Source organism: Bacillus rossius, assembly GCF_032445375.1.
Source record: "Bacillus rossius redtenbacheri isolate Brsri chromosome 9 unlocalized genomic scaffold, Brsri_v3 Brsri_v3_scf9_2, whole genome shotgun sequence".
Taxonomy (NCBI): domain Eukaryota; kingdom Metazoa; phylum Arthropoda; class Insecta; order Phasmatodea; family Bacillidae; genus Bacillus; species Bacillus rossius.
This window is the reverse complement of record NW_026962013.1, coordinates 9,958,523-9,975,399: the sequence shown is the minus strand read 5'-3', so window position 1 is coordinate 9,975,399 and position 16,877 is coordinate 9,958,523. Positions and strand designations below refer to the sequence as shown.

The window sequence follows — 16,877 nt, the reverse complement described above, 5'->3', positions numbered from 1 at the left end:
CTTCCTAGGCACACACATGGTGCGCAGAGCTTCTGGAAAAACGTGATTTTAAAACTACTCAAGATATCCGAGTGGGGTCTGTTTACAAAAAAAAAATTATTCAAGAATTTGCTGAGGGCCAAAAAGTACTTTAGATCTCAGATTAAGTTTTTAAACAGTATTTTTAGGTTGGTTAAAATGGCTTGTTTTCAGAATAATTTTTTAGGCATAAAAAACCGGTACAGATTCTTGAAAGCACATAAAGAGACTTGCATTACACCTTTACCTTCATTTCTATGCCATAGAATGTTACATCACCGCTCAAAATTTGCACGATTGTCCTATGGTCGACGAGAAGACTGCGCGCCAGTTCACAGTTTTGCGCTTTAGGGGCGACACTGCGCTAGAAGCAACAGCGCCTCGCTGACACACAGGGGCGCAACAACTAAACTTCCAAAGAGGGGGGAAAATATACCTTTTTATAAAGAATCATCGATCCCCCCCAATTGAAGCGGGGGGTCCGGGGGTCCTCCACCGGGAAAATTTGTATTTCAAAGTGGAAAATGGTGCTATTTAAGCAGTTTTGTTATCTAAAATTTGATTACACAGCACTTTCTTTGCCCCTGTTTGCCCCCACTTCAAGGTTTCAGAGGGGGGGCAAAATACCCTTCCCCCCCCTGTTGTTGCGCCCCTGCCTGCATATACCTATCATACAATACTTTGAACTATATTTTTCATGTTTTATAAAGGGCTGAATTAATACTTTTTTTTTTGCCTTTTTCTCCGTTACAAAATAACACTTTAAAAGACTAAACCGTGGAACGTAACTTGTATAGGCAAGTGTATTGGCACTAATTTGCTGTTCCTAGTAATGTTGAGTGGTCCGTAGACGTGGGGTGTTGTTGCGCCCTTGCTGACACACACACACACACACACGCCCCGACTAAGACACGTCACCTGCGACGGTGGCGATCATGTGGGCCAGCGTGGTCTTGCCGAGCCCGGGCGGGCCGCACAGCAGGGCCATCTTCTGCTGGGGGCAGCCGTGCTCGTCCAGCTCCTCGTTGACCACCGCCTGGGGCTTCCGCTGGAACCGCCCATCTGCACGGCAAACAGCCCTCGCCGGGTCACCCCACACACGCGCAACCCTCCGCGACCACGTCGTCGTTTCACAGTCCCAGAATTCCCTTTACCGAACCAGGGTGTCCACAAGGAAACAATATTTCGTACCGACTTAGGCGAGAAAAAAGTACTAGATTTGAAAGAAAAAAAAATGTACTAAATTATAATTTGTTATGGTTTTAACAATTTAGGAAGTTATTATGACATTGCAATGCTCTAACTTAAATATATCACACCAAACACACACATACATTCCATAGTTTTTAAAAATAATTACACTTAAAAATAAAACACATTGGAGTTACTGTAATAATATTATATTAAAGAAAAAAGTACTAGATCTGTACTTGACCACTAAAAAACTTATAAAAGTACTAGATCTAGTACAAAAGTACTAACTGTGGACACCCTGTAGTGAACGCCATTTCATTTTTCAATATTTCATACTTCAAGCTCTAAAATGATAATGTAGACAGCGGCACTCCTCGAAAAAGCTAAATCTCGGCTAACACTGACAGAATAAGAAAACAGCCTGGGTTTTCGGTTGGCCCGATGGTATCTTTTTTTCCAACTTTTCTTCTGTGTAGATTCTCTCACGTCACCCCATGATTTGCCCAACCAGTAAATGTCATCTTTGAGGTTAATTTTCTTTAGGCTTTTGACTACGACAGTTAGATCATTTTCTAGGCCTCGGGCAAATGTTTCAACAGTCTTTGCTGGTATTTGTGCTTTAGGTTGGCTTGGATAATGTGAAACCTCGGTCAATCAAAGCTCTAATGTATTTGTTACTTTTGCTTAGTGATTGTCATCAAACTAAGTAGTTACATACTGATTTGTATCAAAACAGAAAAATTAATTCAAGAAGGGATTTTAAAAATATAATTTTTTATTATACCCTAGAAATTATGCTCTAATAGATGCAGGTATCTATTTACAAGCTTTACATGAAGACTATTGAAAATTGAGAGAAATGCTGAAAAATTGAAAAACATAGGATAACCAGAAAATTTTGTTCTTGCTTACATTGTTTTCTCTTTTTCTCTTAGAAACATTCTAAAAGGGCTATATTATATTTTTCAAAAGGAGACTTAGGCCAATGCAGCATCAAAAAATAGGTCAAGGAAAAAAGTGCACAGAATGTGATCCCAATCCTTACAACTTATAACAATCACTGACCTCGCTTCACAGGCTCCTCTTTGTGTTTCTGCTTCACTTTCCTCTCACGGTTGAACACCACTTTGTCCCATAGTTTCAACCAGTGCAAGAGTGTTCGATTCGTTACCTGAGGAAGTAAGTAAGCTTCAATTAAGAAACCATAGATGCAACAACATAAAAAAATTATATATATTTACTGTTAAATATATGAAGTTTAAAGTTGAATAAATTATAGCTGTGAAGTAAAGGTAGGAAGTAACAGAAAAAAAATTGAAATCCTATGACTGATAAGATTATCATCAAAGAAACTGCATCTAGCAAACTTAAAATTCTATGAAATAAACACACTAAAACATCCTGATTTCTTAAGCTAGTTTCTATTCACGTTAATACTTTATACAAATGGAACGCTAAATATCAAACAGTACCCAATGCAATAACCATACCAAAACTGTACCCTTTCTAATAACAAATTTTTTTACAAATTTTGTAACTATTTTACAATTGTTTTTAAATTTAACCTACCAATTATGAATTACCTACTGCATTTCCTTTGAATAATGATGCTATGTTTATTTTAAACTGGTATGTACATATCTGTTATTTTGAAAATACAAGCAAAAAAATACATTGGTACATAATATGACTCAAAATATGTGCAATGCCAGCCGATCCTGCAATTCACCTGAGCTGACAAAATAAAAATTTGTAAAATTTATTTTTCAAACTTATCAGAATTTTCCATTATCTCTGTAAACTGGAAAAAAAAAAAAAAGTATCTACAACTGATTTTTATCTTGTCCCCTTGAGAAAAATTATCGGGTCTCTTACCCTAAGCCTATTTTAAAATGTGTAGTGTAGTATAAACAATTTAACGTTCGAACCATTTGTTATTGTGAGATGATCAAGAAATTTCAACCAGGAGAACATTTTGGTGATTTGGCCAAAAAAAAAAAAAATATGTTAAAAATTCTTGAGCTTTCAGTCACTTTCGTGTGATGTGTTCTAAAACTGGTATTTCTGGGGACTGGGTGACTTTGGTGAGCCATCGGACCAAAAAAATGTCCGCGTCGCCGCGCGACCGACCTCTTCGCTGAGCAGGTCCACGTAGCTGCGGGGCTTGTACTTGACCACCCACAGGTCGGCCGTCTCCTCCTGGGCCTCCGCCCCGCTCGCCGCCTCGCGGCCCGAGTCCCGGGCCAGCCGGGCGTCCGCTTCCACCTGCTCCCGGTCCAGTCTCTTCTCCAGCTGCCGTCAACACACGCCTACCGTCACGCTCAGTGCGTCTACCGACCACAGCATACGTGTTCCGAACCAGCTTAGCACTGTTCTGTGCTTCTGCAAAACCTGTTTCAAAAATTTCAATTGGATATCAAATTACTCACAAATCTTTAATATATATAAATCCAGTGTCCTGATGTTTGTTTCCAGTGAACTCTTCACCAAGTCAACCAATTTCGATGAAAATTGGCATTTATGTGTAATTTTTTCCAACCTGAGAGATAGGATAGTTTTCATTTCGATTAATGGTCTTAATAATTTATAATTAATATTAATAAATAATAAATAACCGATCGCAATGGGTAAACAAAAAAATCATAGGTGACAGACATACAAACAGTAATTGTGTGACATTTCTCTATGTCCAACACACTGTCATATAGCGCTATCCAGTTTGCTTTAACTCGCAGACAATAAAGCTCCATGTGTTTAGCCCGGGCAACGATGGGTACTGCAGCTAGTATCTAATATTTTTTTGAAAAGAAACTTCTTTGCTGAGGGGGTTACAATTTTCAAGCGTTACGAAAATTACGATCGCATGAGGGGAACAGTTAGGTACGTGGTGGGGAACCGGTAGAGGAGAGTGCATCAGCGGCAACGTCACTCCCAAGGCATGCACTAGCAGTCGAATGGGAAGATGACAAAAAGGGGGAGGGATAGGTACGTAACATAGCATTCTATATGCCATGTCCTACTTGGCAGAGTAAATAAAACGAATGGGCTTAAGGTCTCAATGAAATCAAGGCCAGTTGGAGCTGATGAAGACTGATGAACTGATGAGATGTGAATGGAACATTAACAAACTGAATGGGTAGGGGAAACGAGAGTACCCCAAGAAATCATGTTTCACACATACGAAAAAAATCCGGGTACTGTCAAGTCTGCAATCACCTCAGTGGGTGGTGACCACGCAATCACAGTAATTACCACTTGGCAGAAAGTCTTAGCTACATATAGGCACAATTTCCAGGGGTTAAGATAAACAGTGCAGAACAGTCACAGTAGTCTGTGGAGCTCTCTCATTCTGTAGATAAGGGACCAGTGTTTCACACAATGTTGTGGTTATCTGAATATGATGAAGTGAGATACTTTACATGTTTTACAGTTTTATTGATATTTTTTTTTATTTATTTGACTCAAGTTCAAAAATTAATGTAAAGGAAAAAAAAATAATCAAATCATACAGAAATAAATCACACACAGTTTTAAATGGAACTTTCCAAAATTTAAATTATAATGATTTTTAATCATTTAATAAATAATCCTCTGTGTAACTGACATAAAAAGTTTCTTAGTTTACAACTTCATCTCATAAAACTGCATAATTTGCACACCAAGGCGTAAACTGTGATACACTGATAAGCTGGATGAACTCACAAATCATAAACTTACTAACTCATTAACTTACAATCTGCTGAGCTGCATTCCAGATTGTCTCGTAGGAGACGGTGAGCAGACCTATCGTTTTACCCTGAACCCCAACTTCTTTTATCTGAAAAACACAAATAATAATAATAATAATAATAATAATAATAATAATAATAATAATAATAATAATAATACCTTCCACACACACAAAAAAACACATTTAAAACACAAAACCAAAATTATAGAGACCTATGACCTGCCCAGAGCTAAGGAACGATGGGGTAAAACTTCACTTGTACATTTATAACACACGTCAGTCAAAAATAGAAAAAAAAAATTGCTTGTTGCTACATAATCCATTATGTTTCATGAAGTATTTCTCAAACGTGGAACATAGCACAACTTATGCCATCTACTAATTTGCATAATAATTTTTTTTTTTTGGTTGTTCACAATTCATAGTTATGTTTCTTTTATTTTGCAAAGGCATTTCAAGTATTTTGATTGTGCTAAGATAAATATTATTATTTCAGGTTAGGTTTTACATAAAGCTGAATGTAATATTTTATTATTATTACTATTCTTTCACTCTTTCACTCAGCTAAAATTAATATGTCTATTATTTACATTTTTACAATTATAAAGCACACTCAGGACAGTAAGACTGTAACATTCTAGAACATTCCAGAAGGTTTGAAAGAAAGAAAGACAGTAATGGAACACATGGCACCCTGAAGTAATTTTTTTTTTTGTATCTACGTAATGAGTCACTGGGAAACCCATCACGTGGGCGCATGACTGCGCAGCAATAGCCCAGAAGGTTCGCTGGGTACTTTTTCAGCCAGCCAATCGGGAGGAACCACAATGTAGGGTGACGTGAATCCCCAGACTTTCAGAGAATAATTTTCAGCAATGCAATTTCCCTAGATGGTCAGGTACTGAATACTGTCCTGTGGTTGGTCAGTCGGCCCACGGGGTTGCCTCCCTTTGTTTCTAACTTTGAAAAGGAAGGTAACTGCGTGGTGCAAGGCAGTTGTGTCGCTCGGATGTAATGTTAGTAGTAACATACAAAGTTCAGTTTTAACTGTTGATGAAGTAATTACATTTTAAAATAGTCCCAAAATATTTTGGAGATGATCGGAGGACGACACCTATACAGTTCATTGCAAAATGTGGGAGGGTTTTTGGTTTATTTTACAGGATCGGATCAACAACAGGTAGAATTGTCACCTCCTTTGTTTCTAACTTTGTAGAGGAAGGTAACTGCGTGGTGCAAGGCAGTTTTCGCTTGGATGTAATGTTAGTACAAAGTTCAGTTTTAACTGTTGATGAAGAAAAACATTTTAAAATAGTCCAAAAATATTTTGGAGATGATCGGGGGGCGACACATACAGTTTATTGCAAAATGTGGGAGGGTTTCTGGTTTATTTTACAGGATCGGATCAACAACAGGTAGAACTGTCACCTCCTTGTCCACTTGCTCCTCGGAACGCAGCCGCGCGTACCAGCGGTCGCCATCGCCACCCACGATGGCCACGAACGGCCAAGCGGGAACTCTGCGCGAGATGCCACAGCCCGCCGCGCTGAGAAGAATGCACAGTCAAGTAAAACAACCACCGACGAAAACCTTGGAGTGACAATAATTTTGGGTTTGGCACTCCATATTTTAAAATTACATCAGCAACCAATTACAAAATGTTTTATTTGCCCGAACTACAGTTCGAGCCTACCTGAGCACACGTATGGTGTGCCTAGCTTCAGAAAAAAAACAAAAAAAAAACACGCAATTTGAAAACTGCTCAAGATATCCGAGTGGGGTGTCTGTTCACCAAAAGCATTCTGGAATACACTGAAGGTGAATGAGTAATTCTATTTCCGTATTTCATTTTCAAACTGTACTTTTAGGAGAGTGAAAATTACTTTTTTTTTTTTTAGGCATGAAAGACCCGGTATAGATTCTTGGAAGCACTCCAGGGGGTTCCACTACACCATTACCGTCATTTCTCGACCATAAAATGTTAAGGTTACTGCTCGAATCACATAACTGCCTTGTGCACGACGAAACCACAGCGCCTCAGTCCACAGCCTTGCACTTAGAGGCGACACCCCGCTAGAAGCACCAGCGAGCATCACACTTATCATCCAGCCTCACTAACACTAATACACTCCTAAATAAGTGAGCCCCTCAAGGTCTTTCAGCTGGCCTTCTATGGTCTTACACATTCTGCACTCTATCCAGAGTGTCCACAGTTAGTACTTTCATACTATATCTAGTACTTTTATAACTTTTTTAGTGGTCTAGTACAGATCTAGTACATTTTTATTTAATATAATATTATAGTAACTCCAATATGTTTTATTATTAAGCGTAATTATTTTTAAAAACTATGGAATGTTTGTTTGTGTGGTGTGATATTTAAGTTCGAGCATTGCAATGTCATAATAACTTCCTAAATTGTTAAAAACCATAACAAATTATGATTTAGTACTTTTTTTTTAAATCTAGTACTTTTTTCTCGCCTAAGTTGGTACGAAATATTTTTTCCTTGTGGACACCCTGACTCTATCACCAATAGAGCTGCTCGCATTCAGATTTATTTGGGTGTATTCCAACAGTTAACCTTGCCTGCCAGTGCAGATGGTGGTGCTGCAGAACGTTTTAGTTCCCTGAGAGTTTATCATTACTGTCAGTTTTCGTTTGAGTACAATAATTCCTGTTTCCTAGCAGGTTACAGACAAAAATACAGTCTCTTTCTAATGTAGATTCAAGAAAATTTAATTTACGAATCAAACATATACATTTAAAACTTTGAATATACAGTTGAAACAAAGAACGGCTCCATCCAATAAGCCAACATTAATGCACTAGTTATAAGCAGCTTTACTGATACGAAAAATTCTGTAGCGGGTAGTTAACACTAAACATAGACATACAATAAGTACTGTACTGGGAACGTAAAGAAAAAAATTCTTACCTGCTCACAGGTTGGGAGTTACTGAAAATTCTTTTAGCATTCATCCTGTCATGTGCCTCTTTTCTGCCAGCAACTATTTTATTTATTAGGTCTTCGTCCGTGTCTTTTTCTGGACAAGGCTTCCTTCTCTTCACTGGTAAAAAAATAAAAAAAAAATAAAGTAAAATCATTAAGCAATGCACATACCTATGTAGCGTGGGCTTAGTGTTTGTCAGGGTTGAAATCTAAATGTTCCAAATCGACTTAAAAGTAAGAATTACTAATATTTTTTTTTGTTTTATGCCAGAAGGCTAATCAAGAGATGGTTTCTCACTCAAATAACCTACATCTAAATCCAGCAATCAAGTGCACAAGTTTACAAAGTGTTTGAATCCAAAATCCAGCAGTTTGAAGGTGATGCCGAAGCAAAGCCAATGCAGAAGTATGTTCTATTTTGGTTTGCATTTGTCTCCAAAGTATAAAAAATCATATACATACAAACATAATTCTTCATCTTCTGGATTAGAAATTAAAACAACTGAAGAAGAGTTGTCAAAAATGTCTTTTCACAGAGCACATCAATCTAAGTTTTTCCAGACAGGAGAATGCGTTAGTACTGCTGTATAATGTTGAAGGTTTCTTTTTTTTCAAGAATATTATTTTTTATGTTCAATCTCTTTTTATGTCTGTTTCGATATTATTTTTATTAGGTTTATTTTAATTCCCCTGCTTTATGTGAAAAAGGAAAGGTTACATGATAAGGTAACCTATAAACAACTAAAAAATGGCAATTTAATCTTCCCAGGACTCAAAGCAGAGACCTCATTAGCTGGACAGAACACTTCAACAAATGAAGGTGGTCAGGTTCGCGAAGAAGAGGAAGTTTTCGAAGGTTGTTTATCACGGGGGGCAAGAGGACTCCAAGTACCTGGGGGTAGAATGGCAGAACCACCTGGAATGGGCAAAATAGTTGCAATGGATGGTAAGCAAGGGGAGGAAAGGTAGATGGTGTTTGGCAGGACCCTCCAAGGAATAGGATGGAGGGTAAAAGACAGGGTTGAAAAAAAAAAAACTTTTTTTAGGAGGAAAACCCAGGGTTTTTTGGATAAAATATTTTTTTTTTTTGTTAAAACAAGCATAATTATTACATTAGTTACACATTTTGGTTCTCAGCATGTTCAAATGAAAGCCATTCAACATCCCGCTTTATGCCACTCATGTTGAACCAGAAAAGTTAAAACATCAAAGAACTGAAGTCCCGCAAATCTGCTCATCTGACTGGGACATAACCACAGAAAGGTTATTTCCCCACAGGAGAAGGATTCTCCACAGAGTGAGTGTTTCTCAAAGAATGGGAATTTTTCAGTATGAAGTCTGGAATTTTCCACAGAATAGGAATTAACTATTTAATTATTTAATATTTTTATTTTATTTTAGAGGAGTGTTTAGCTGAGTAAAATTTACAACTTATTCAGATAATTTAAATGATAAGATATTGAATAATATATAATTTTTTGTTCCTGTACATCACAAGAAACATAAATGAGCGAACTTTTGTTTTTATTAAGAGTGGAATCAGAGCTTTCATTAAAAAACAAAAATAAGGTAATATTTAAAATTACATTATTAAAAAAAAATTGTTTGTTTTATAAAAAACCAATCCATTTAAAACATGGTTTAAACCATTGTGGTTTAATTCAGCCGACCCTATATAATTAACTAATAATAGGTAAATCATCCTCACCAAAAACAGCATCAATCTCCTCTGCATCCAAGTCTGTGATGTCGCCGAACAAGTCCTCCACGGTCCTCTTCCTGCTGTCTGGCTCGCACTCGCCGGGGACAGCCTGGGGTGGGCTCGCTGCGGCCGGAGGAACCGCGGCACTGCTGCCAACCCCACTGCGCGATCCCAAGGGCGTCACGCCATCCACTAGAGAGTCTATCCTCACCAGGGCCTGCTAGCACATTTCAAACACAATACAGGTTACGTCAAACCTCAATAATATACAAACCTGATGACAACAAAATTTTGTGACTTTACAATAACTAGGCGTACTCAAAATTTGTATATAATTTTCAAGTCAAATTGAAAGGAAAGAGCAAGGAAGGTCTGCAGGTATTAGCATTTACATAGCAATTCAAACCAATGGAAAAAAAATACTAGAGTCCTACGTGCCAGTGTCAGATTTTAGAAACATCTACAAAGTTTTTGAGTTAATAGGTAAAATGGTAATACGTACCATCATCACTAATGAAATTAGTGAAACATATTCATCATTTCAACACATCACTTTCATTCATTAATTTGTTTGTAAAATAAATACTTTATAGTAAATTAAAATGTGTGTTTGTATCTGACGCCTACATTATTTTTGGTAACTGTTCCTTTTTTTTTTTTTTTTTTTTTTTTTTTGCTTTGATCCTGATGACATGATCGTGTATATATTAGTCCTGTGGGACACAATGCTGGCTGTTATAATTTTGTGCGTCGAAAGATCTTGGACATACCAAAACTTGTATCACAACAGAAATAAATTTTTTCTTTTGTATTCAACTTACAATCATAATTCATTGTTATATCACAACAAGTTTTTATGTCCAGAATCCTTCGACATACTGAATTAAAATGGTAAGCCTCGTGTACCACAGGATCAATGTATATAATACAGGATTATCCAATCAGGATCAAGGGATGGATTTGGATGCGTGATACAGAACTTTTACAATATTTTGTGAACGCCATAAAGTTGAAAAGTTAAAATGATATTTTCATTTTGTTGCCTTGCCTTCTATTACAATACAATAATGCCAAATAATAATTATTTAATGAATTGTATGCACCCATTTGAATGCTTGTTGATTTAGCAACATTTTATTTTAATTTAGGTCCTTCTATTTTTTCATTAATATCGAACAGATGTACTTCAAGAAAAGGAAGATACCAAAAGTTTAAACTTATACCAACCCTATTTTTGTACAAGAATTAACATGACTTGCAATCATGAAAATGGACACCTCCTTTATACAGAGGGGGAAAAAAAAAACACAACAAATTGTTTCTGAAAAATAGTATTTAGTGGCAATATGGCTATGGTTTTATCAATTTTTGAGCCAATAACCTTAAAAATAATACTGGTACTTTTTCTTTGAAAAAGTTACCCACAAAATTAAAAATTGATTACTTACATAATGTTGCTAGCATCGACTAGCTTCAAAATTTCGTAAATGTTCAGAGCTGTTTTCAAAACCAGTCACTTCAGGGATGAATAAGACAATACAGTCACGAGAATACGCAGAGTTTTATTTTCAAGGGTGGGGGGGGGGGGGGGGGGGGGGGGGGCTAGAATCACTTTCCTTGCTGTTTGTTTCACATTCTTTCCATTTGTTGGAGGGAATAATAAATTTTTTTAAGATTTGAGAAAAAAAAGGGGGAGAGATATCCCACCCCTTCCTATCCTACATTGTGTATGCCCTGGACACAGTTTGTTTAGGTCCAAGAATACAGGTACTGCAGAGCAAATAAAAAACTAGGATACTACATAATGCGTGATGAGGGGAAAAAAAAACACAATATCCAAATTTATGGTAATCTTTAGTTATGGGTAGAGACCGGAAAAATTCGCAGATTCATTCGGCGATAGGCTAGGCTAGATGATTTTGCTATTGGCTTACTGTTCATCTGTACGAATCTCAACCAATTATAAACCCTCAACCAAAGAAGGATCGAATCGCAGACAAACCAGCTGAGACGACTCATCAGTCGGCAGCCAATGAACTGGTGTTATTTGCCCCGAGTGTACAGGGGAATGTGCAGTCTATCCTGAAGGCTGTTGAAACCGCGAATTTTTCCGGTCCCTAGTTATAGGACAGGTCTGAGGATATAAAGTTTAGTTTGATGGAAGAGTCAGCACTGTCCGGCAGTCTCACCTCCTCCTGCAGGCTGTCATTCAGACCGGAAGCTCTGGCCGTTTCCGGAGCCACCAGTTCAGTGGCTGTTACCGAGTTCTCGCTGAAGAAATCCAAGCTTCTTTTAGATGATCGAGGTGGTTCATAATGATCTGCAAAAATACAAAAATATTAAAGCAGTGCTCAGATACATTAACTTCGTTATTTCATCTCATTCTCAAAATCACCTCTTTTTTTCCCCCCTCAAAAAATAAATCTACATACGGCTGCAAATTTTTTATTACTTGTTTTTTAAATTTAAGTATGTAACATTCTTACATTTTATCAACAAGAAAACTACAAATTAAAATGTTTGATATGCAACTTGAAACTTTATAGTTCCTTCATAAAATTATTAAAATTAATAGTTGCAATAATACAACAGACAAATTGCGCAACTTAATTTATTCTAAGGATTTTATTCTTCAGGTCGATAATAAAAATTTGATAAAAATAATGCCTACAAAGAAGCTAAAAATGATAATACATTTTAGTGTGGCATTTGGATGCAAAAAAATTTGTTAGGCTCAAAATGTGAGCAGTCCAGACCAAACATTCTACCCTAATGGTTGTTAAAAAGGCATATTGACCCTTGACAAAAGCTATTATAAAATCTAATGTAATTAACTTCGAGTACCTTCCATTTCCTGCATCACTTCCATCTCTTCAGCATACATCATTTCAAACTCTTCATCCGGATCTGGAAAGTCGCCCATGATGGCAATTTTACTGGGCGACAGAAGTAGTAATGGTACCTTCTGCTCAAGTGTCTACAACAATAAAACAGATAATAATGAATTACACCAACATTATTTACAATATTAACAGAATGATATTAACATACATAAGGAAAAATATATCACTGTACGTATAGAGACTTTGTTCCCATTGGTCAATGAATGGCAATATATAAAAAGTGTGCCAAATTAATTAAGATAACTGATAAATTAATGTAAATCCTTGTAAAAAAACAATAACTAAAGACTAATTTACCTGGAATGTAGCTTATTTTCCTGAATCACTTTCTCCTTTGAATCAAAACTGTATACTTACAACTAAAATTACAAAAGTGTAGATCAAAAAACCAATGAATCATGCCAAGCAGGTCTTTTATAACTGTGAGAAATTACAGATTTTTACTCAAAACACTTTCTAAACAGTCATCAAATGAAAATATGTTATGTACCTACACAAAATATAGACCTACGTGACTTTTGCTGGGATCTTTTTCATGAGAGAATATCTTAATTCTAGCTGGCATTACACACAGTGGCGGATTTACCAGCAGGCTGAGTAGGCTTGAGCCTAGGGCGGCAGATTTTTGGGGCGGCAAATTTGGGGACAGATTTTTTTTTTTTTGCTACCTCATATAAATCAAAAAGAATTCTGCATGACTGTTTTCTGTTACAGATGTTTTACAGATAGAAGTTGCAACAAATTTTGCTGATGACTTTCCCCTCTCCCTTGTCATTGTACGTTCCGTGAATACGTGTAGCAAACTTCCATATTCTAGAGTAAAACAGCTAGTTTGCCGTCCCCCCCTTCCCCCCCCCCCAACCTGTAACCGGCCTCTGCGCCATCTGCCCACACTTAGAATGAAAGTAAAGAGCGAAATTATAGAAAATGTATTTCTCTCTTCCCACTATCAACCATTAAACATGCCAGTCCTACTGCTGGTTGGAGTCTGTGAACTGGATGGTTTGTATACAATGAACAAGATTACTTACTGCGATATCATCAATGATTTTGCCAACAAAAAATCGCGCAAAAAGGTATTGTAATGAACTTTTATAACTCAACTGAGTTGATTATTTTTTTAACTGTTTATAACCGCAATAAAGATTATTTATTCACGTTTACAAAATGTACATTATTGTGTAAGTAGCATGTATTACCCCACCTTATTAATCGTACATTATTGAGTTTTGATTAGCTCAAAAATATACGCAAAAATTGTTGGATTGTAAAAATAATCTAGGCCATGAAAATTGAAGAGGCAAGGGCAGCAAAAACTTTACAGCCTATACCTTGAAAATTTGTAAATCCACCACTGATTATACATTAAATTATTGTTCTTGATCAACTTATCTTTTCAGTCATCTTTCAGTGCTTTCACCACCCTAAAAAATGTTATGCATTTTGTGTCAAGCAGTCTGAGATTAATTATAATGGGTAATTTCCTAGAAAAGGTGCTCTTCTGAAAAATAAATTGAGAATGCTACATTTGAGTACTATTTACCCTGTAAAATGTAATTAAGTATTTTAAACACAACTTACCTAACTTATTCAACCTATCTCACAAAAGTACAGTGTTTTAAATGTAAGTAACTTAACCAGCCATTCACATCATTTTACAGTATTTTAAATGAAGGTAACTCAAGGGTAAAGGAGGAGGAAAATGTGGGCAGCTGCAAAATTTATTAAATGTGTGATTGTTGGTATTTAAAAAAATAAATTGAAGATTAATTTCGAAATGGGTACACTGTATGAACTGTGAGAAGTTAAAAGATCTTCTTTCGCCAGGAAGGATGTTGAATCCTGAAAAATGTCTCCTATCCACATTTGTTTAACAACAGTAATTAAAATGTAGCTAAACTGTCCTAACCAGCTGTTAAAATAATTTTAGAGTTTTTTTTTTTTAACGTATCTACAATAACCTAACCAACTGTTCAAAACGGTAATATACCAGTAAACTAACTGTTATTTAGATAATCATAAAATATGAGAGGAACTCAAAAACCATTTTCAGAATTTTATTAATTTTTTTTTTAGATCATCACATAATCAAGAATATTACCGTGCAATGATGATAGATAACCTTTAATTAAACAAAAAATTCAAAAGATTTTTTTTACCCGTTTTACATCAATATTTAATCAAATATCCCAAAACCCAACAAAGAATTTGGTAATGCAAAATACATCACATCAACAGTATCATTGTTAACGTATGAACACACTACTGTGATTGATGAAATCACTCATTCAAAAATCATTTCATTATGTATTACATTTACATGAATGAAGAAATTACCAATGTGTAAATTCCTTTTCCCGCCACTAAAACAATAAAACAAAATAAAAACTTTATTTACAAACATTAAATTTACTCTGTTACGTTGGTGTTAATGTTTTTTTATAAAGTCTGTTCCGAAACATATTTTACCACATCGTCTACTTGTTTAAGAATAATTTCAAATAAAAGTTAATTCTATTGTATGATATGAAAGTTTTAATAACCAGAAAAATATCAAGAACTATTTATGCTCGCCATTATAACTGTGTTAGGAATTTCGTTTATTTCTACTAAGACTGTCAGATACTTCGCACTCCAGTAGGAAGTGATAACTTCTATTCCAGACACCTAAAGCTTTATTTATCAGTGGGCCCTTAACACGGGATGTAAAAACCTCTCATGAGTAAACTTCAGATAGCAAAAAATAAATAAATAAATATAATAAAATAGAGGCCTTGAAAAGTCGAGACCTTAATAATCGATAAGTTCGTATCGCTGCTTCAAATCTTGTGAGACTACATTTTTCTCCATACTCTTTGCTTGCGTAGAAGCCAGACTAACCCGCCAGTTTGTGACAGTGTGTGGCAGTGGTTGTCAGGCGTGTAACTGCAAGGAAGAATTCGTTAGTCCATTCAAGTGATTCAAGCAACAATGCTGGACAGGGCTGGGATCGTCAGCATTTTCTGGCTGCTTGCACTTTTCGGTGAGATCACTCTTCACTCTTGGCTGCATGTTTTGCTGTAAGGCTGTGCTCGTTTAAACGAAACTATTATACGCCGTCAAGTTAATATTTTTTTTTCTTTTCCTGTCAGGTAACGGTCTTTACTTTCATGTTTCACTTATAAATAAATGCTTAATAACAATGCTTTAAGGAACGTTTAAAATTCCTCATTTGATTTTGGCATAATTTACCAATGCATTTGAAATAAAAATATTTTAAGTCTACCAATTTACAGTTTAAACCCATTCGAATATTAGATTGAAAACACGAATTGAACTCGTAATACTAATATTATATAATTTTATATTAAAGCAATTATGGTCAGATTTTCTTCTTTTTTATAATGAAACGTATTTCATCTTAAAAAGATATATATAATGTACCTATCAGTAACACAATTCAATGTATTAAGGTCTGCATTGACTATTACACGTGTTATTTAACTTTTTTTTTTGTGAAGCTGCATGAGTTTTGAGAGATGTTCAGTAGCCGACGATGTGCAGAGCTTCAGAACGCGTGCGATTTAAAAACTGCAAAATAAAAATATTTTTCATCTGCATGATTTCTGTCATCGAAAATAATGTAATGTCAGAAGAGTACCTAGTTCTGTTCTTCCGAGAGAGAGCGAGAGAGTGAACGGTTGAAAGTAGCTTAAATGAGTGTCTCCAAATTAATTTCCCAACTAGGCATTCTGGTTCAACTCCCTGCAGTGTCAGACCGGTATTATCTGCAAGTGGGAAAAGTGGTGCAGTGAGTTTTCTCGGAGTAAACCAGCTTTCCCCACCAGTGCAGTGCTAATGCAGGGTTTACGCAAGAACGCAAAAAAGTTTAACGTTTTCTAATACCAGTTTATAAAGTGCATGCGGCGAAAAAACACCACGCAAGCAACGGTCAATTTACATCTTCTTGTCTTTCATTTTGTGTGTGTGTTCCGAAAACTTTTCAAGACGCAGACGTTATGTGTATAGAAGGGACCTGTGTTTTTTTTTTACTTCATACATCATGTTTCACTTTTTAAATTTCGCACAGTGGATGAAAATAAGTAATATTTTTAAATCAAATTGTTGACCATTTCATTTTTTTTTTCATAATAAAATTTGAAGTAGCAAATAAAAAAGAAGATATTTATTTTCCAGTGTTATACAATTTCAAGTGTTGTAGGATTGGTGACGTCTTGCTATTTCCGTAATTATGTACTACCATGATTTATTTACTTGCGTTAGCCGACCTCCGTAGCGTAGTCGGATGGACACCGGCGTACGGTGCGAGAGGTTCAGGGTTCGAGTCCCGGGTAAGGCATGGGTGGTAGTATACGTACGGCAATTTGATCGATGATA

At 36.0% G+C, this 16,877-nt stretch overlaps 2 protein-coding genes across 6 annotated transcripts in view; one reads left to right on the top strand and one right to left on the bottom strand.

Annotated features, from left to right (window-relative positions):
• LOC134542998 (chromosome transmission fidelity protein 18 homolog) overlaps positions 1-14,886 on the bottom strand; it is an 88,769-nt gene extending 73,883 nt beyond the window's left edge. Inside the window, exons 1-10 of one of the 4 annotated variants that reach the window (XM_063387653.1) lie at positions 14,838-14,886; positions 12,442-12,574; positions 11,787-11,917; positions 9,604-9,817; positions 7,881-8,013; positions 6,371-6,488; positions 4,946-5,029; positions 3,343-3,504; positions 2,278-2,383; positions 937-1,080 (exon numbers count right to left, since the gene is read on the bottom strand). In XM_063387653.1, the coding sequence (XP_063243723.1) occupies positions 937-1,080; positions 2,278-2,383; positions 3,343-3,504; positions 4,946-5,029; positions 6,371-6,488; positions 7,881-8,013; positions 9,604-9,817; positions 11,787-11,917; positions 12,442-12,520 (1,171 nt within the window). In that variant the 5' untranslated portion in view covers positions 12,521-12,574; positions 14,838-14,886. Of the gene's footprint in view, positions 1-936; positions 1,081-2,277; positions 2,384-3,342; positions 3,505-4,945; positions 5,030-6,370; positions 6,489-7,880; positions 8,014-9,603; positions 9,818-11,786; positions 11,918-12,441; positions 12,575-14,601; positions 14,742-14,837 lie in introns of those variants that run through there. The other 3 variants (XM_063387654.1, XM_063387656.1, XM_063387655.1) reach the window with 3 other exon arrangements.
• Positions 14,887-15,375: 489 nt separating this feature from the next.
• The window catches only part of LOC134543341 (microsomal triacylglycerol transfer protein), a 46,129-nt gene continuing 44,627 nt past the window's right edge, over positions 15,376-16,877 (top strand). For both annotated transcript variants that reach the window (XM_063388303.1, XM_063388302.1), the window contains exon 1: positions 15,376-15,522. In XM_063388303.1, the coding sequence (XP_063244373.1) occupies positions 15,471-15,522 (52 nt within the window). In that variant the 5' untranslated portion in view covers positions 15,376-15,470. The remainder of the gene's footprint in view (positions 15,523-16,877) is intronic.